Source organism: Hyalella azteca, unplaced genomic scaffold (assembly GCF_000764305.2).
Source record: "Hyalella azteca isolate HAZT.00-mixed unplaced genomic scaffold, Hazt_2.0.2 contig15624, whole genome shotgun sequence".
In the NCBI taxonomy this organism is placed as follows: Eukaryota; Metazoa; Arthropoda; class Malacostraca; order Amphipoda; family Hyalellidae; genus Hyalella; species Hyalella azteca.
Window position 1 is genome coordinate 7,555 of NW_025945467.1, and position 21,802 is coordinate 29,356.

General features: G+C 41.2%; 1 protein-coding gene across 1 annotated transcript; it reads right to left on the bottom strand.

Moving 5' to 3' along the window:
• Positions 1-783: 783 nt before the first annotated feature.
• On the bottom strand, positions 784-17,688 carry LOC108683006 (serine/threonine-protein kinase fray2). Its single transcript, XM_018172281.2, has 13 exons — positions 17,528-17,688; positions 14,419-14,600; positions 13,527-13,640; positions 13,117-13,344; positions 10,916-11,095; positions 10,022-10,245; positions 9,565-9,671; positions 8,852-9,159; positions 6,747-8,326; positions 4,467-4,721; positions 1,858-1,963; positions 1,543-1,664; positions 784-1,067 (listed from the first exon to the last, which is right to left on the bottom strand). Exons 1-13 carry the CDS (start codon positions 17,679-17,681, stop codon positions 980-982), a joined length of 3,648 nt encoding a protein of 1,215 aa, XP_018027770.2. The 5' UTR covers positions 17,682-17,688; the 3' UTR covers positions 784-979.
• Positions 17,689-21,802: the final 4,114 nt, after the last annotated feature.

A 21,802-nucleotide genomic window follows, 5' to 3' on the forward strand; every position in this document is an offset into this window, starting at 1 on the left:
TTATGACAAACAAAAAAAAAAACAAGCATCAATTGTGCATTGGAAATAAGGTATAAAAAAGCCAAACATTTTTTTGGTTTGACCTGCAAGAAACTATCGATGATTAATTAATGCTTTTCAAAGTAATTTGATCAAATATCTTGAGAATCACTGCTTTACCGCATCCTGCATCCTGGTAACAAGATTATACGAGTTGGGTTACAGGCAAGCGCTAGATGATGTTACCATCTCGAAGAAAATTTGTACTTGAAATCCATTTTGCTACGAGGTTAAATTCAACAGCTGAACTAACAGAAGTCTAGATTTATGCTCATCGAGCAGAATAGAAATAAGAGTGACGTTTCTTGAAGGCCCAGTGCTGTACACCGTGGCCGCTGAACGACTGAGCTGCACCACCCTGAAGACTGCGTCAGTTATGTGCCGGCACACTGCCCTCAGTGACGCCCGAACTGCTGGACGAAGGTGACGGGGGATTGATAGGGTTGCGGGAGGGAGAGTTTGGATTCAACGGTGATGGAGAGCTGAGGTTAGGCGAGGGAGAGTTGGTGTTAACGGAAGAAGAGCTGGCGTTCAGAGAAGGAGAGTTTGGGTTCTTGGAGTGAGAGCTGAGGTTGCGGGTGGGCGAACTGAGCTTGAGGGAGGGAGAACTAGGGCCGGGTGGCAAGGACGACGCGGTAGCTGCAGCTGGATTGCTATGAAAAGTATTAAGTTGGGTTGGGGAACGGTTAGAAGAGACGCTGTGCCTATTGGCTTGCGGCGAATTACTAGTTTGCATTGCAGAGGACTTCAACGGACTTGAGGAGAAGGGGAGAGGTGACAACTTGAAGTAAGTGGAGCGCGGAGAGAAGGAAGAGTACTTGGGCGTAGATGAAGAGCTGGAGGAGAAGCTAAAGGAAGATCTGGTGGTGGATGGCGAGCAAGGAGTAGGAACTTCGGCAATACTCGGGGGCTGAGCAGCGGCAGCTGCACAGGCGGCGGGTCACTGCTGCTGCCCCCGCAAGAAGCTGCGCCGCTGCGGCTCGGGAGTGTAGTAGGGGCGGCTTTTGTAGAGGGCCTCCTGGCTGTACCTGCGCACAGCGTTACAAAATTAACGGGTCTCCTGACTGTACCTGCGCACAGCGTTACAAAATTAACGGGCCTCCTGGCTGTACCTGCGCACAGCGTTACAAAATTAACGGGTCTCCTGACTGTACCTGCGCACAACAATACATAATTAACGGGTTTCCTGTCCTGGCTGTACCTACGCACAGCATTACAAACTTAGCGGGCTCCATGGCTGTACCGGTACACAACATTAACTATTAACGTGATATATGGGAAATTGTGGCCGTAGTGACGTCACTCACCTGTAATGCGGTAAGGAGAGAGTGACGTCACTAACCTGTAATGCGGTGAGGAGAGCGTGGCGCCACTCACCTGTAATGCGGTGAGGAGAGCGTGGCGTCACTCACCTGTAATACGGTGAAGAGAGCGTATAATGCGGTGAAGAGAGCGTGGCGCCACTCACCTGTAATGCGGTGAGGAGAGCGTGGCGCCACTCACCTGTAATGCGGTGAAGAGAGCGTGGCGCTGGCTGCCGCAGACGGAGGAGGGGGCGACACCGAAGAGTCCGTCCGACTGCGGCTAGCGCTCCTGCTCGTCCTAGCTGAGAGCTTCGTCGTCGCCTGCACAAACTTGACAACCTGAGTGAACTCTCCTCTCGACAGTCGGCAAGCGTTCACAGCTTGCCATGTTCAACTGGGCAGCAACTTGATCATTTTGTAAACATCGTTAACTAGGACAGTGTAGGCTAGAGCAGCAACCAGGTCACGTTGGAGAGCATATAAGCATCACTAACATCAGTGGAGGTGCACCCACCTGGGCGGCAGCAGCCGCTCCTGCCGCTGCCCCCGCAGCCCGCGTGTCGACAAGCCTCCGTGAAACGAGGGGGGACGCGTGGGGAGGGTAGTAGCTCGGGGGGTACCTGAGACGGGGAAAGCAGTGGGTTACACACAAAAATTTGGAAACTCTTATTAACTCTTAGTCGGTCACTCCAGGTAAGTCTTTAGTAGTCACTCTGAGCCAATATTTTGTTGTCACACAGAGTGAATCTTTGGTAGTTGCTTCGAGTAAGACTTTGTAGTTACTCCGAGTGAATCTTTTGTAATCAACCCGAGTACTAAGTCTTTGGTACCTACTCCAAGTAAATCTCTGGTAATCACTCCGAGTAACTTTGTAGATTCAAGTAATTCCTTAGTACGTAATCACTCTAAGTAACACCCGGGTTGTCATCTCGGGCTCATAAAAAAGTTATGCAACCTCGTTACCGCGCATCATGCTACCCGAGATATTTATTTAAATATACATTTCAAAATTACCTTACGTATTGTGTAGTTACAGATGTCTGTACAACAACATAAATACACCGATAAAAGTGCTAGTAAATCATAGAAAAAACAAGCTTCAATAAATACTATATAGGGTTTAACACATTAATTAGAGCACTATAGTACAGTAAATATAGCCGAGGAAAACGAATCCGAAGCTCATGACGTCTGAAAACAATGCTGAATACAAATGCAAACAGAGAATACAAAATAAATAAATTAGTTAATTACAAAGAGGCTGTAAGTTAAGAGGCGTGTCTTACCGTGAGGTATCGTAACATCAATATGATTGTTGATGTACTCGTAGTACTTGTAACTCCATGTAAAAGCCAAAAAATTATTAAAACCGTAAATAAAAAAGAATGATTAAGAATAAGAAACGAATTTGATTATAAATTTCTTATCGGTAAAGTTAGTGTCATTACAAAATAAGAATGGACGATGAGTGAACGAGTGATGTAACAATGAGCCTATCAGATGAAATATTCATACAGTCATGTCTTGCAAGTCATCGAATGAACAAGTACATACACTGGAACTATAAAAGAAATATTTTCGAAATTAAGAGAAAATTAAATCTGAATGTCCAGTGTAGGCAATGCGTCTATCCATAAGCATTATTCCCGTGCGCCGCTTCACTTCTGAGGAGAGATTACCTGGGGCCATACTTTCAAAACCCGCCAAGTGAACGTAAGTACTTACGCTCTATTTTCTTGTCTATGATTGGTGGATTTGGCTTGAAAGGCCGTAAATGATTGGCTGATGAATTTACGATCTCTTAACTTTTTCTTAACTTTCAAAAAAAGTTAAGAGATCGTAAATTCATCAGCCAATCATTTACGGCCTTTCAAGCCAAATCCACCAATCATAGACAAGAAAATAGAGCGTAAGTACTTACGTTCACTTGGCGGGTGTACCTGGACCGCGTTGACAAACATACCTGACTGCGGACGTGCCGGAGATGAACGCAAAGACGAACTCAAATCTAACCATGCCAGGGCGCCAATACAACAACAGTGCTATTAAACAAGATGCGGAGACGTTCATGCAAACGAGATACACATTTTCACAAATTCACATGACGGAGTTTCTCGGCCAAAGAGAACTGAAGTCTAATCATTTACTAAGTATGAATTGTGCGACAGAAATTCTGATAGTTCTAAGGAGTTTCATAGAAGCTGAAGAGTTCAGACATTCAGCCATTGATTGCCGATAGTAGAACCTCAGTTCCCTTGAAAAATTGGAAAAGCGGCGGTATACCGTCGAAATCAAGATCATAAACAGCGACTTTATTTGATCGGAATGCATTGCATGCGTGCTCAACAGCAAGAGAATAATAATATAAAATATATCGGTCATGCTACTGATTTAATAATAATATCAGTCGCAATGAACAAGATGTGCGCTTTGCAAATATAACTATTAACCTCCAATTGGAAAGGCATGCAGGGGCGATAGCAAATGTCACTACCTGCAGTCAGAGAAGAAATTAACAGTAGACTGCATTGGGCGGGTGTGCAGAGCTGAACAGGCAAAAAACGAGGAAAGCATTCAAAGACACAAACAAAGCAAATATGAGGTAATACACGTACGGTATACACGTAAGAAAACACGACAATTGATCAAGTTAAGATAATTTAAGAAATACGAGCGAAAGATTATGAAACATAACAGTGATGAGTTGAATATAAATGGATGCTAAAGAAACCTTCAAAAATATTTTCGATATGGGGCTGAGAAATGAAAGCATGGGACAACATAAACGCTCATCTGCTGTGATAAAAAGTACTAAATGCCGTGCTGGGAAATGCAAGCATGAAACGAGGAACACGTTCATTTGTTCCGATACGTAGAAAATGTAGTGCCGAAAACTGCAGTGCTTGGCATTGAACGCATGGAACACGGCAGACGTTAATCTACTCCAACACGAAGTAAAAAGTATACTGCAGCGAAATGCAAGCATTGCCAAAAGAAGTTTTGAACTGCTTCAGCATGAGGATAACAATTTGCTGAGAAATGCAAGTGGAGGCTGCGTTCAAGACTGGAACACGAGAAGCTATAAGCGCCTCATGAGATGCACGAAGCGATGGCGCCACGTACCTGGAGGAGAGCGCCCCTCGAGAGGTGTAGGAGTAGTATGACGACGAAGGGGCGTTGCTAGTGTGAGTCAGGGAGGAGAGGATGGGGGAAGACGTGGGGTTAGGAGAGGCGTAGGAAGGTAAGGAGGTGGGGCCAGACGAGGAGTACGAGGAGTAAAGAGGGGCGCCAGAGTACGAGAGGTCGGAGGACAAGGAGCGGAAGTGGGAAGCGGGTTGTGCGAACCGCCCTCGCGGGGCCCACGGTTCAGGATTGAACCTGGTGACGTCGGCAGCGCGGGAGGGGGAGAAAAGTGAGCAGCTTGTAACTCGGCGACCATTAACCAGGATCATGTGTGTCAAGTGAGCAGCTCGTAAGACAGCAACCATTAATCAGGATTCAGGATCAACGTGTCGAGTGAGCAGCTTGCAACAGAGCAACCAAATACTAACTATAGGATCAACGTGTGTCAAGTGAGCTGCCTGCCGCAAAGCACAATTCTCAAGTAAATCCAAAATATTTCAAACAATTTAACTCCTTCAGTTTCAGAAGGTGTATTTTCATAGTAATATTCAAGCCGGTCGGTACTGCGGAATGAGATAGTGGATGGTTGGAATCTGACCATTGAACACACGAGGGCTATTTGCAGACGCAAGCAAGTTAAATTCACATGATATCACATACAAAAGGCAATAATTAAGTTCTGCAACAACTTGAAGAGCAAATGCTAGCGAGGTTCCAAGAGAAATCGATCACAGGGGGCTAAAGCGTGCAGATATTCGTCGTAAAGCAGCCGTCGCAAAAGAAGTGCGTCGAACGAGGCACGCGATGTTAAACTCTATACGATCACCGAACTTGGCTCAGCTCCTCAGTCTCGAAAAGCACAAATCCAAGGCTAGTGGGCAAACCAAATATATGTATATTCACTACCAAAGTACATTTGCAGAACACACATTAGACCTTTTGTAGGAAATCAGGATCAATAAAAGGATTAATATGTACGGATTGTCGAGGCAATTACGGGCTTCATTGAAAAATTCATATTTTTTGAAGAATGTGATAACTTGGAGATTGATATGAAAGCTAGCCTATTATTATTGGCATCAGTGCAGGGCTTTCAGAACGTTAGAGATGGAGAAGTAGGCAACGTGTACCTAATTTCTCGTGTACACGACGATACAAATTAAAGTGCATCTCTTGCTCAGACTTGCACATAATAATCAGCTGCACGCTCAGCCTTTACTTTATTGTTCCGTGGAAATCAAGCTGATCTCATGACCACAGACACTCGACCGCGCAGCAAGCGAGCGACTTGACGTTAATGAATGTAACGCGTCATGAGGGAAGTGAAATGAGAATTCAAGTATTAAATATCATGATGTTAATAACAAAGCGAAAGAGTAAGGTTAGGGGTGCAGCACAATCAAGAGTTCATGATTAAGCGCTTCTAAGTAATGCAACAGTTAGACGCCTTGAACAATGTTAGTGGAACACAACAATCTTTTAGAATTAGGCTTCAAACAGAGAAAGCTACAAGTAACTGATCCCAAGCACCAAGATATTGAATTAAAAGCATGGCTAAAGTTTGGACACCTCAGCAGATGCCCTAGAAGAACAGTATTAGCAGACACCAATGACCACAATATCTACAAATAACATAACAGGTTAACGCCCTCTTAAAGTAATGACAGCAAAGATGCATGGAAGGTAGCCATAATTTCATAAACAGATATGAACCTTATTTCGCTTGAATACTTGTAATAATATTTGCTTGCTTAAACTGCCAATTTTTCAATAATTATAGCAAATAATTTTTTATTGACAAATAACTAGACATGTTTTAAATTTTAATTCCTGAACATGTCAGTCCTTATGAACGTTTTCTTAGCACAGAACAAATTTGGAGATTATTACCCATATCTAGATTAAATTCAAATAACTCTCCACCCGCTAAATGAATGAGAACAAATATAGTTTTTTAAAGACCAAAATCTGCAACAGGACTGATTTATGAAAAAATATCCGAAATAACCAAGTAAATTCCTAGTCACAAGTCGTCTGGTTTAAAGACGATTGGGATTTATGCCCTGAGTTCAGCAATTAATGAGATAGCAATACATTTTCATACATACAGCCAATACATTTTCATTTAGTTTCATGTTAGTCAAGTGCTAAACAATAACGGCAGTATTAATTAATACTAAAAACACAAGACGCCCACACAAGCATCAACCCCTCCTGTTATAAAAATGAAGCATAAAACAGACAAGCCCTACAACGAGAGGCTTGACAAGATCCACATACCTTACAGGCTCTGGCGTCTTACGAAGAGGAGGAGGCGTAAAGGAAGCAGAAGATGAAGAGGTAGTGGAAGATGAAGCTGACATGGTGCCACCGCTACTACCACCACCACCACCACCACCACCACCAGATCCACCAGTGCCGGTGTAACACCTGCCGCCTCCACCACCACCACCACCATTGTCTCCTACACGATTGTGACTACTACCATATTTATGGTGACTACTGATGTGTCCTACGCTAAGCATCAAAGGATTTGTGAAGCTGTTATCGCTAAAGGTGTCAACACCATAAGAAAAGTTACTACCATTACTTTGTCCGAGACCACCGACAGGGCTGGTCTTGCTACCTTTGTACTGCTTACCCTTAGAAGTGGCACAGTAGTTACGAGAAGGCATATATGGGTTCTGGTAAGGTATGTTACTATAACTAGACGTGCTATTGTAACTTGTGCTAACAGGGGTCGTGTTATCTCTTGAACACTCAGAATAATTGGGACCAACACTCAGTTCTCTAACACCAGAACTAAGTTCTCTATCTCCTGCATAAAGTTCTCTAGTATCACCGTGATGGTTGCGGCCTAACATCGATGCCAAAGCTGGGCCAGGTCTCGAGTGAGTTGGGGATTGTCTATTCATTATGCTCCTGCTGCTGGGATCGTAAGCTCTGCCGCTGGGATCGAAAGATTTGCTGCTAGGATCGTAAGCTCTGCTACTTAGATCATTAGATCTGGCACTGGAATCATATGATCTACTATTGAGATCATGAGATCTGTTATTGGGATCGTAAGATTTGCTATTTGGATCATAAGATCTGTTCTTGGTGTCGTATGATCTGGTGATGGGATCATAAGATCTGGTGACTGGATCGTAAGACTTGCCGCCATGATCATGGGAGCTTGTGAAGGACGGGGACCTGTTGGGCGCAGCAACGTCATTGACGGAGGATGGGGTGGTTGAGGGGCCCCAGCAGGAGGAAGTGGGTGTGCTACGCAAGTGCGATGTCACCAAGGGCGAGTGAGACGCGGATGAACGGGGAGGTGGAAGAGGGGAAGAGGTACTAGTGATGGAAGATCTGGGTGGTGGAAGTGGGGTACCCCCAGGCAATGTGGATGAAACGTGCAATGTTGCCCGTAGAGGAGGTTGTGGTGAAGAAGAATGAGAAGAAGTCGGTGCAGAAGAGCGAGGAGGCGGCAGTGGTGAGAGGGAGGAGGCCGGGGTGGAGCGTGGTGGAGGCAGTGGTGGTCCGTGGGGCGAGGAGCTCACGCCAGGAGCCCCTCCCGTCATGACCGTCTGGCCGAGAGTCGCCTGATGACGCTGAGGGTATGAGTTCTGGCTCCCTCTTTGAGTACCGTATGTGGGTGATGATAAAGAGTGCTGGTGATGGAGGTGGGTGTGATGGTGTGGGTATGAGGGTGAGGAAGGAGAGTGCACAGGAGATGTTCCTGCAGAGCAGCCGACTACCTTGCGCGTCACCGGCTCAGCTTTGGGCTGATGAGAGAAGCTACTGCCGCTACTGCTGGACAGCAGCGGCAGGAACAGGCCGCCGCCGCCGCCGCTGCTGCTGCTGCTGCTCTCACTTGTCTGAATAACGTAACGACAAAACCTCAACACCAGGCACACGTGCACGGAAAACACTCCAGACAAAAATCACTTTTGTAAAAAACAATCACAGTTCAATAAGTAAGCAGAAGATAATTGCACATCAGATTGAGAAGTAACTGAAGCTTGACAAGATAAACTTTCTTCTAGGAGTCTCTTTTTTATGACCCTGCAGGCGGAAACTAAGCACTCAAGAGAGAGGTTCAGAACCCCGAAACGAAAATCCCAGATTCTCAAGTTCTTAATTTAGAACTACATCTCCCAGTCGAGTTCCTGACAACCATTAAGAAAAATTAGAAAATTCAGTGCCATCCACTAGAATTTTTAAAATCATGTCGCGTTTATTACGAGTCAGTTAGCCGCTGCACTGAGATTGTCTCAAGTAAGCTTATTTCTCGGCAGTAAGAAATTGTTGCTTTGCAATCTTTCACGGTGTTTAAAAATTAGGAGCAATTTACGAAAGGGAATACAGGCTATATAGAGAACTTATTAAGATATATTTCTCACCGTGGTAGGCGGGGCACCGTTTGCGGGACTGGCGTGATGGACAGGTATTCTGATGGTGTGGTTATCTGGTGTTGCACTTCGGCGAGGCAAAGCAGGCCGAGTGGTGACTGTGACTGTGGTGGTGGTTGTTGTGGGTGAGCTTGATTTGGTGGCGTCAGTTTGGCTCTGAGGAGAAGGGGACTGGCTGCAGAGCTGGTAGCGAGGAGAGACGCGGCAGCTGCGGATGGGAGAGCCACGTACTCGGCTGCTGCCACAGCTGCTGCCGCCGCTGTTGGGCGTCTCGCTCGGTGCTGACGCCGCCCACACCTCTGAAGGATTTTAATCATTAGTTTATGCAATAAGTAGTAATAGAATACGCTCTAAAGACAAGGTCAGCTGGTTCGCCCATCAGTAATACATGATATTTGATTTTAAATACATTTTAAAAAGCAATCACCCTCATTTGTTCACTACATCTACTTAAAAGTTAAAACAGCGTGAGACCAATGGATAGCTCCCAAAATGGGAGCAATCATCCATATTGATTCGCTCCGCCCTCACTTAGAAACCTGGCAATACTTTATCTCTTGCTTCTATTCCTGATCAAACCGACCCTCGTTGCTCTCGGCAGGCAATAATTCAATCAAATAAAAACGAGAGTTCCGCTACCAATCGTAGCAACAGTTTACTCTCGACATTGAGATGCAAACAACGCATGACTGAAACTAACATACCGGCAAACCAAGAGGCGACGTCGACGTCTTCCTTCTCGTACTTCTTGATGAAGGGATATTCCAGCAACTTCTTGTACTTGGGACGCTGCCGGTAGTCTTTTACCAAACTGCCCGCCAAATTACGTAGTTACACCAACACATCATTTCAAATATGCAATATGCCTGGGCAACCTAACGTATCCTGTGCAGTTCAGCGAGAGAAAGAAAGCTCGAAAGAGAGAGATAGAACCATCAACAATTCCATCACACGCAATCAAATACAAATAAAATCCAGATAGAAACAAAGAAATTTCAAGCATGAATTTTTTCTCACGATCAAAAATTTTTCACAAAATTAAGTCACCAAACTTTGAAATCATTAGCTTGCTTCATATAAATCATTAGCTTTCGTCCCTCTCCAGATTAATTGATACAGTAACTATGACTAAATAAACAAATAATTGGTAAATAATCTCACCAGTCCTTGACAAACGTCCTAAACTCGTCTGAGAAGTTCATTTCGGGTGGTAGCGTCGGAGGGTCGTTGTCGAGCACTTTAGTGAGCACCTCGAAGTCTGTCCGGCAGTCCTGGTACGGGAACTTGCCGGTCGCCAGCTCCACCAGCGTGATGCCCAGACTCCACACGTCCGCCCTGATGTCGTAGTCCGGGTTGCGCGGGTCAGGCGGATCTATTCGCTCAGGCTGAACACCGACGCAAAATACACACTAAAGTGATTCAGGATAATAAATCCCAGGATAATTCGGAATTCTTGCAATGAAAAAATTTATATTTTGAAACGAATCCCGACTGTACGGTAATTTAGGCATCAAATTGTGAAAGGAAATACCACGTAGGTAATATAATACCTTTATATGACTACTTCAAGAATGACTAAAAAGAAATTAATGACAATCGTCAATTGATAGAGCACATCAATCAAACGTCAACCAGTCAACCAGCGCGAATAATGAAGCAATTTTGAACAACTAAAACAGAATTAAAGGAATGAAGCCATCAGCATTACGAGTGCAAAATAAAAAAATGGTAATAGTCGTAATTTTTAGACAGCTTACCTTCAGGTAACAATCATTATAGAATTTTTAATAAGCAAATTGGATAGTGTCATTAATGTGCTTATAAAATACTTATTTACCTTGGGCACAGAAACTTATAAATAGGACCTCATAAATCAAAGCTAACATAATTCAATTTAAATTAACCCAGCTTGTCAAGATGACAAATTTAAGAAAAAATACATAACTGCCAAGTAACCTAAACAACTGCCAAGTAGACTCAAAATAACACGTAGCATCACAGTTCAAAGAGGATAAAAATAAGCAGGAATAAGAAGAGTTTTTCAGCGGGACTGACCGCCATGTAGGCAGCACATCCAGCACTGCGGGTGTTGGCTTTAGAGTCAACCAGGCGTCCTGAGATGCCAAAGTCACAGAGCTTGATGTTGCCGCGCTCGTCTAGGAGGATATTGCTTGGTTTCACATCTCTATGAATAACGCCGTGACTCTCTTTCAAGTAGTGAAGTGCTTTAACAGTCTGCACAAATATAGAAAATAATAACAAAATAATAATGTTCAAGCAAAACAGTGACATAGGAACACGATGCTTCTCAAATTAGCGAATCTGATGTCAATTAGCATTCAAGGAGCCGGCGGGCTCTCCAGTAATAGCACAAATACTTGGCTGGCCTTCTTAGCCCGCAAACTTTAATAATGAAATGCTAACACTAGACAAAACTTGCCGGAAAATGTTTCATGAGATTGATAGCTACATAAGGGTGCCAATGAAATTAATGGTAAAAATTAGAATACAAGTTTTCCATGCTCTCACCCTCTAAAAGTTTTTTTTATCACCTTCCTATAAAGCCAAAAAAAAAAAAAACTTGAATTAGATATCTTCAATATTTACTGGTACATCATTATTTTGTTAATAATGCCCGTTGGAATTATTTAACAAATGTAGATCATTTTATGACATGAGCCGCTTTACTCATGTCAAATGATGCCATATCTTCACTAATTCACTTAAAATTAGCTTTTGTATTCCACATTCATCGTTGGTAATGTGTTTTTGAAGTTTATTTTCTTCTAGATTATTTTTCAACAAGATTACAAATGGGACCGGTAATTAAGCAACTTTGTTTGCAGTTAATTGATTCCTGGCAATTCGAAGACAGAATCCAGCTGCTGTATTCTGATGCCATCAACACTGGTTTATATGCTGCAGCTCCTTAATGCAAAAGATGCTGCAGAAGCTGCCTTTAATTTAGCATGCAGGCTTCATGTTCACGAACTAATTATAGATACAACCGTTTTCAATTTGTTAATGGGATGTTCCAGTGGTGCATGGCTCAAGCTGTTTGATCACACGTGTGGAGTCAGATAGACAAATCAAACCGGAAAAAGTCTAAATGATGTAACATTTTCAGCCAACGTGAAATCAGAAACTGAATTCATTACCAAATTCTCTCAAAACCAGCTTCAGATATTCCAGCCCAGAGATGACTAAAGAAAATTAATGCAGTTGGCTCTGATATTTATTGGTGATGAGTCAACTGATGTTGATATTGATGCTTCAGGCCCTAATCAGAGCCCACTAACCCACTGGACGGGAAAATTGATTTACAGTTTGAAAATTTACCTTTATTGGTCCCAGTTTCATCCTACACAGTCTAAATTCAGAGGCTCCAACAGTTCAATGCGTTTATAGTGAAGCTGAATCTCAATGCATGGTACACCAACTTGGATGCTGCAATTGCTCCACTAAATCCTTTGCGGTTGCTGAAAGATCTTGCTGCCTATAAACAAATAAGACGATTTCCTGTGCAGCCACGAAGTTGTTTATATGTACGTGCCATTTAAGGTACCTACGTACTTCCTTGAAATTCTTGTGAGATTTTCTTTCTTTAATTTAGAAGCTACTGATGCAGAAAAGTGCTAAAAGGTAAATAACGCCTCAAAATTTGGTGAAAACTATCCAGCATCTTGAGTTGAAAACTTCACCTGTTCGGCGTTTTGCAGAAGCTGTTAATGTAATTGGTGTTATATATGCAACCAGTATCACCAGTATTGCAACCAATCATTGTGCAACCAGTAAACGGTGCTCGATATTAAATAATTTTGGTATAAGCACCCAGCTTAAGTAGTGAAATACCCAACTCTGGACCATGAAACTTAAACAAATACAAAATTTTTTTGGTTGGCACCCTAAGCTACGTAAATAGTACAAAAAAAGCAGTAATTTAGTCATTGGTAACTCTGTAACTACGTACTGCTCATTTATTCAATAATGCGGTAAAGGGTGATTAATGACGATTGCTAGGGTTGCCTTAAAAACAAAATATTAGAAGAGAGCCCATTTAAGGCAACAATCCAATAACCATTTCCATGTATAAAAAACTAAGAGTGAATAGAATTATTTATTAATGTTCGATGTCTCATTCGGAAGGCTGATCAAAACAAAAAGTCCCTTGATCTATGAAGCAATACGGTTGAGCCCATGCATGGCGTATAGCAGAATGATTTGGAACAAAAAAGCCTACACAAAAAGAAACTCACCGCAACACTAATTTTGCCAAGAATGCACTCAGGGATGGGCTTGCTGCACCTCTTGAGGAGCTTGTCCAGACAGGTGGCCATGAGTTCCATGCAGATCCACACGTGATTGTCTGAGACAAAGCACCCCAGACAGCACACAATGTAGGGGCAGTCATGGCTTTTCAGGACAACTTCTAGGTCAAAAAATACTCTCTTGGTTTCTTCTATGTTGCCTGAGCGATTCATTTGCTGAAAATAGTCAGGAGATCAACTATGGCAGGAAAGTGTCTTCAATAATAATAATTCCAGTAGAGATCTTTAAACAGTCGTCAGCTATTTGATTCATGAAAAAAAATGTTCTAGTTAATTCACTCAGATATTGGTAATAAGCAAATTTATGCAAAAAATGGAAATTCATGCACCACACTCACCTTGACAGCCACAAATTTGCCTGAGGGTTCATGTAACATCTTGACAACATTACCAGAAGTGCCACTGCCAAGCTCAGCAATGTATTTGAGGTCTTCATTGCTGCTGTTGTAATTCTAAAACACAAAAATCACAATCCATTAATAAAGTCATTTTAATCAATTCGATTCTGAACAGAAAATTGTTACATCAATAAAAATTTCTTTGTATAAAACTCAATCCTTTGATGCTGAAAATATTTTCTAGTTTGTTATATCAAGTTAAGCACAAGAAAGCTTTTATAACTTTTACATACGGTACAATTTGGGAACGACAACAAACATAAGATATCTAATTAATCACTTAATAATCCACAATTCTTTCTCTGAACCTTTCTTATTATTATATGTACATACAAAGGAATTTAAAGAAATATCAGGCAGCTATGAATCTCAACTATGTCAACCAGCCTCCATTCAATGAGATGGCTGCTTTAGGTCAGGTAACAGTAGCCATCGCCCATCAGGCATTAAGCCTGTCATGTCCAGCCAGCCATACTGCTTCCTTCCTACCTGACCTTTAAGAACTTCTTCAATTTTAAAATGATTTGTATCTACAAATTTATCTGATGTTGTTTGTTAGTATCACTTACTTTCCCAAATATCTTTTTTATTTATTAAAATGGGCGAGTAAGCAATTTTTTACAATTGCAATACAACATAAAGGTAGTCAATGGAATTCTGTTGTGGGAGCTTAAAATCCATGTAACTTAACAAATTTTTTTCCCGCAAATGTCTGGAGAAATGGGGAATGTACCCAGGTGTGCCTTTATACATAGCAAAACATGACAGCATTGGTGCTGCTGAGCATTGCATTATTTTATTGGCATTATTGCCTGTGACATGGCGCCCTTACCTTTCCATCAATTGAAAGTATTCCATTTTTTAGAAGGATTTGTTTCATATGAGCCTTAAGTTCAGGAGAATCTTGAGGCTTTGGTTGAGGTAGGAACAATAGAGGCTGGATTGGGGGTCGGGGCTTGGGTCGGGCACTGATGGTATTGGGGCGGTTGGTGCTAACTGCCTCTGCCAGTGATACTGCAAAATAAAAATATTTTAGACGTGCCAGCAATTGACCATTAATATTTTAGAATGAACAATGTTATTCAATTTGTGCCAACAATAGACTATTAACATTTTAGAATCAACTATATTAGGTATTCAACTTAGATGAGGGTTAGCATTAAAAAGTTTACAAAGATTTGGGTAAACAATTGATAAAATGTGTAACATACACCTTAACATAATTGTTTGAATAAAATGTTGAGTTTTTAACCAACTGCAGAAGGTGGAAATGTATATCAATATGTTATTTAGAGAATTTCTAACAAAAAACCTTCTCCTTGTACAAGCATACTGGTACTATTCCTTGTAACTATGGATGACTCAGTTACTCTTGAACTTGGGGAAACTAGGATAACTACTGGTACCAGCTCTTGTCACAGACAACCATGAATGTTTAATCAAGTGTAAAAAATTGATTGAAATTCTTTTTCTCATTGAAAATCCCTTACAAAAATAAGCCAATTGGCATACAGGACAATATGCCTATGGCAATAAACACCTAACGTATTAACATCTAATGTCCCATCAAACGGAGTAATAAGGGACAAGCGGAGTAAATTGGGAAGCGCGTCCCAAATTTTGTAGAAATGTTGTAGCAGCTAAATTAATCAAAATATTGCAAAACTAAAAATGGTGTCGTAAACTTCAACATTTTTACTATCTATTATGTACGTACCCTATAAAGCTAGTTAAGAAATCATACATTTACTATCTCTAAAAAGTCGCTGAAAAAGTGTGTGAAAAGTGCAATTTAGGAAAAGTACCGTCAAACGGGGTAAAAAGGGACGGTTTTGAGCATTTTTTGTCAATAACTTCTTACCATGAAACATTTCATAAACAAGTTTGGGCTCATTTTAAAGGTCTTTGCAAGGGTTATCATACGGCATCTCCAAAAAAATTCCATATGCTATTTGTAAGGTGCTAGATGCAATATAAAAGGCTCCTGATTAGCGTCTTTAGGGCTCCAGTTAAGAAAAATATCTATTAACAACAAAGAATTTTGATTACATTTACTTCACTCAGTGGAAAAAAATTTCACATATCAAAAAATTAATGCATCATTGGTCATCACAAAATTGTGCACAGAATGTCATATACAGGGCCTCCCAAAAAAAAAAAGGATATTCAACTTTGAATGGCTGTAACTCAAAAAGTAATGGTGTTAAAAAATTTTGGAAGGTCAGGATTTATTTCCTATGTTTTTCTCCATCTCTCCACGAAAAATCAGACAGATCGATGTAGCCATAAACGTTTGATAGAACTTTCAGAGACATGTGCTAAAATCGTGCTAGCGCAAAGTTTTAGTAAGATCATTTTGCATAATCACTACGTTGTCTTGACATGTTTTCTTTTTGCTGTTTTATTTTTTTGTATCTTTGGCAAGACAAAAACATGGCAATCTTTGGTGAGAGGCAATCATGACAATCTTTTGTGAGACACAATCATGGCAATCTTTGGTGAGTGACAATCATGGCAATCTTTGGTGAGACACAATCATGGCAATCTTTGTTGGGAGACAAGCATGGCAATCTTTGGCAAGACAAAAACATGGCAATCTTTGGTGAGAGGCAATCATGGCAATCTTTGGTGAGACATAAATTACACAATCATGACAATCTTTGGTGAGGACAATCATGACAATCTTTGGTGAGACAAAAACATGGCAATCTTTGGTAAGAGGCAATCTTTGGTGAGATACATCATGGCAATCTTTGCTATTCTTTGGTGAGACACAATCATGTCAATCTTTGGTGAGAGACAATCATGGCAATCTTTTGAGAGACAACCATGTCAATCTTTGGTGAGAAGCAATCATGACAATCTTTGGTGAGAGACAATCATGGCAATCTTTGATGAAACAAAAACATGGCAATCTTTGGTGAGAAACAATCATGACAATCTTTGGAGACGACTGACGACATTCATGCCAATCTTTGGTGAGACAAAAATATGGCTATCTTTGGTGAGACAAAAATATGGCAATCTTTGGTGAGACACAATCATGGCAATCTTTGGTGAATCTTTGGTGAGACAAAAATATGGCTATCTTTGGTGAGACAAAAATATGGCAATCTTTGGTGAGACACAATCATGGCAATCTTTGGTGAGACACAATCATGGGCTCATGGCAATCTTTGGTGAGAGACAATCATGGCAATCTTTGGTGAGACACAATCATCCCAGTGAAAATTTACAAATGTGGCAGCTTCTGATTTGGATTACCAGAATCTGGGGCGACTCTAAATTTTGTTACGGATGGCAATCTTTGGTGAGCAGCAATCATGGCAATCTTTGGCGAGAGACAATCATGTCAATCTTTGGTGAGAAGCAATCATTATCATGATAATCTTTGGTGAGAGTCTGAGAGACAATCATGGCAATCTTATATAAGAGATAATTCATCTGGCACTGCTGGCAGAAATGAGAAATCTTGCAATTCCTGAAATGGTTGGAAAGCTCTAGTCGTGGCCCTAAAGTTAGAAGTTTTCCCATAGTGTGCACATCATTATGAACCAAAATACATGCTTCAGCTTCACTTTTGGTGATCAAATCGGTTACCAAAATAAATCATTTTGATTCCACAAAAATTTAGAGAAAAACATGTGTTCAAATCTGCCTAACAGAAATAATCTGCCAACTTTCTTGCTGTGGTCATAGTGTGGTTTCCTAAATACCTAAATTAGGCTATGTGTATTGTGTAACTAAAAACCCTCAAATTAGTTACAAAAATATAAAAAGTTGATCAGACATGACTTTGAATGAAAAATAATGCACTGAAGAGAAAACAAACAAAATGAATAAATAATTGTCCTTCATCTTGGTTTTCTAATGTTAATTTCAATCAATTATTAGTATAACCGTTCAAGTTGGTTTACGATGAATGAAGTTCGTGTACTTACAATTCTTGGGTCTTCTCTCTGACCCTGGCCTCTCACGAGAAAAATCAAGGTTCAACGAATTAGTCATAATATCTCTATTCATAGAATCATTTTCAGCCTGAAGTCTTGACCCTAAACCCTGTACAGTATCGTGCAACGAGCTCAGAGTCGCCATTTTCAATGTTTTGGTTGCATGATATGAGGAGCGCCATCTATTGGAAAAGATAAGAGCAACAACAAATTATTTTATTCCATTCGAAATAGATAACTCGATTTGAGAAAATGATTCTTAAAAATTTAAATATAAATTCAAGAATCGTATAACACTCCAGTGTTGGAATGTTTTAACAGTATCTAAAAATGTTTTGATGATTATGAATTTAGGTAACGTTCTATACTGCAAACAATTTCTTCTACATTACTATTCAAATCAAACGAAACAATTCGAATACAGTAACTGAGTAAGTGCGATAAACGAAACAGCTGCACCGGATGGTTGGTTTCAATGTGTGAGTGTATCTAGGATAGCTCAAATGACACAACTTTGTTGCTGTACCTTTATGTTTAGTACAAAATTTACCGTTCAATCGTGTCTATGATACAAGCGCATTGCTTATTCAGCCAAATAAAGGAGACATAAATGCGATGACCGAAAAGCGTACAGAAGTGAAAAACGCAATTATGTGTCACAAGTACCACCTTAGGTCGGTATTTACTAACGTCGTAATAGTGTTAAGTATGTTGCCGGAGATTTAGTCACAGTGTCTTACAGGGATAGAAGATGACTGCCTAAGTTTGATAAGGTGCTCGGAAAAAATTACGCAGTAATGTGACGACTGCCCTAACAATTTTTGTTTTTCATGGTGTCACTACCGCGACGCATCTTCGACGTGCGTGGCTACACCTGACGATAGTCGAGCACCAACAGGATAATCAAAACTTTGGGGAGGCACGCACTCCGACCTACAGTTGAGGGTCTGCACATCTTGCTCCAAGGACAACTGCATGTCTTAGCCAATTTTCTGTGCTATTTGTTAAGATGATCAAAGTTGTAGCAAGCATGAAGAAACTTGTCCTCCTCATCGTAAAGGAAAGCTGTGTGCTTAGGACCGTATAACTTCCGACATGTTTGAGTTTTACACTGAAAATGAAGGTTTAATAGATACTATGCCAACCATGTATCTGGGAAAAGATTCGTTTGTGTTTCTACAGTTAAATTTGTCTAAATATCCTATGGACGAAGAGTAGACTTCCTCGTTTATAATCGCTGGAACGTTTCCAGGTAAAGATACAGAATTCGCTGAAAAATAAATCACCGATGCACGTTCGATGACATTTCGATGGATAGTCAACCCAATAGAAAGTAATGATCCGAACGTCGCTGTATTTGAAGTGGTGAGCGACAGCGGATACTTCAATTTTTCAAAAGAACTCTCATTAAACTACAGTTATGTGCAACTCTACGTTTAATTTAAGCCATAAACTTAAACGATCATGCGAGAAGACCCACTGATTCTGACAGTTGACTATAGACAAGGCAAAAGTGCGACGTCACCCATACCTACATACCTCGAGTTTTCATGGTCGTGCGTAGCTCTCAAAGAGTCTTAGGAATCCTCAGAATTTTGTGCACGTGTTGCCAACGGATCGGTGGGTTTGTCGACACTAGATCCCAAAGTAGGCATCAAGTTCGAACCAGGGGAAGTTCCAGTTAATTAATATGATTTTGAAGTAGTTCTCAAGGACATAAGACAGAACTTGAACAGGAAGGAAGCTCGCGCAAAATCATCTGTTTCAGTTGAAATAAAAATTCTGTCGTTCGTCGCGGAATTGACTGTAGCGGGCCGGACATACACCGGAGGATTGCCAAGCCACCAGAAAATAATCATTGACTCAGTTTGCAAAAATTGCGAAGACTAAACTGATTACATGTACACTTGGTCTTTCTTGAATGCAGAGACTCGAGCTCCAGAAGTGACGGATTTAGAGGTCGAGCAAGGAAAGCTGAATGGGATTAACATGCGAAGAATTGTGTTGAATCCTAACGCTCTTGGAGCAAATAGAACAATAGACGTTGAACTCATAATTTCACCGATTAATGGTAACTGAAAATAAAATATGATCAACTTTCTTAAAAATTTTATTTAAATCCTTTATCAATAAAAAACATTTAATAACCTTTGCTAGGCATCCAAGTATAAAATTCTAGAAGGTAGTCATACGAAAGAGCGTAATTCTAAGGACATACATTAGAACTTTGGTCCGAGAAATGTAGGAAACATGACCATGGCCAAGCAGCTGTTGGGTGATGGGGCAAGTGCATGCCGGGAGGAAGAAGCTAGGTTGAATATGACACAAGGTATTGGCGGGGGACGTTTAAAGGAGGGACAAGAATTCAGGTGGCGGGAAGTGTGCAGGATCAGGAGGAGTTACGTAGCAGGGGTAGGAGTCGGATAGTTGCCAATGTGACCAATGTAAAAAATTCATTGAAATAATCATTGGCCATGGATCTCACCTAATTCCCATTCAAGAATCTTAGTCCTTTACAGGAGATTTGAGAGAGCGGAAGGCGATCGTGGAAGTGAAAAACGCGATTGGCCGCCTCGCCCGAAAATTTCCCGGTTTATACTCATACGGTTCTCGTACGGCCGTCAAGTTATACACCTGCAACTGTCGGCCTACAATTGCAGGACATTTGTCGTGATTACGCCGATAATGCGTCCGTAGCGGCGTATAGGAGCTAACCAACCCTAACAACAACAAAACCCGGTCAAGCGGTCTTGCAGCTGAACACGCTTGCTGTCTAAGCTTAACTTAACTACTACCAGAGCACTAAAACGCAGCGTTTCATTGTGCTGTGCAGCACTGTACACCGCTTCTTTCGACTGTACCGCACAGTGCTGCACATCTCACTACCGATCGCGCCGCTACAGCACAGTACAGCGCTACGAAATTGTACAGTTTCGAACATACTCCATGGATTTTGCGTCACTTCAAAGTAATGTAAACAGCATTTCTTCATCAATTAATAACAGAGTGAATATTGAATCGCCACTTTCATACGGATAACACCACATATAACAACAGCAGCAACAATAATTGCAATAACGATAACGGAAGTATTGATTCATTTGATTGGAACTAAAGTTACAGCACCAGAAAACAGCACCGCCGATGATGCCAATAATTTGTTCCATTTATGAATAAAATGTGCAGAATACTGAACTAAAATGGTGCAGGATGATGGCATACAAGGATAAGTGAACAGATGCCCATGATACACCTTTTTAGGCGTTTCAACCGACAACAAAGTAATCGATTCAATAATAATGATCACGAGCAATTTGACGCATTAGAATATTTACCTTATTAAGGCACAAATGTATCTACAATGTGAATTATTGATTATAAAAATATAGCTGCATTTTAACGATGCTTACTGATTGTGATCAGTCTACCAGAGGGCAGCACAGTCAAGAGGCTCAAGGAATAGAATTTGAAGTGAGAGGTGAGCGTCCAAATCGAGCAGATAGAGATAAACGATATAAACAAATCCTCGATACTTTGGGCAGTTTTGTGCCTTAGTATTTTCGGATTAAATATTTATTATCTTGAAGAATATGAAAGTTTATGTACTCCGTTAAAACAAGACGACGATCTTCAATAAATATAGTCAATTTTCTTACAATCAACGTCGACAGGCGGTCATAATACATTATTTAGAACGTCATGACAGGAACACTCCGAATACGGGGAACAGGGACGAGTGGCTGAACGCATCAAATGTGGACACTTCACCAGCGTCGCGGCGAAGATACAACGACGTCGCGCTGGACACCGAACGAACCACACTCTAAGCTGTTTGGGATGATATACTATCCTGATTTGTATTCCTTATGCTACAAATTTGATTAGTTAGTTAGTTAGTTTAGCGGCCAAATGTTTACTAGCGCTTCAGCTATTTGGCTATCTCGCACCGAAAGTCAAGATGAACATCACCATAGAGGTGGAAGGTCTCGATTATTCATCACCCACAAGAATGTAAGGAATCCTACCTACATAATAACTTAACCCCAGAACTGAGACCAACGGTCAGACACCGCGAGCTCAGCGGTGGGGCGCTCAGGAACAATCCCCCTAGGAGCGCGAAATCCCATAGGACTTCTGACGCGCACAGACACGCGTCAGAAGTCCCCCCTGAGGGGTAAAAATTTGATTAGTACTTTAATGCATAGACAATAGGGAGAAATTCGGAGAGATTGTGATTGCGGATGTGAACAATTATGACAACAACAT

Excerpts from the sequence above, each read along its gene's own strand:
- LOC108683006 (XM_018172281.2), bottom strand. The coding sequence starts at position 17,681 with ATGGCGACTCTGAGCTCGTTGCACGATACTGTACAGGGTTTAGGGTCA. Across the intron at positions 11,096-13,116 it reads TTGGCAAAATTAGTGTTGCG|ACTGTTAAAGCACTTCACTA; the intron begins GTGAGTTTCTTT and ends ATATTTGTGCAG. Across the intron at positions 9,672-10,021 it reads AGGACGTTTGTCAAGGACTG|TTTGGTAAAAGACTACCGGC; the intron begins GTGAGATTATTT and ends TTTGGCGGGCAG.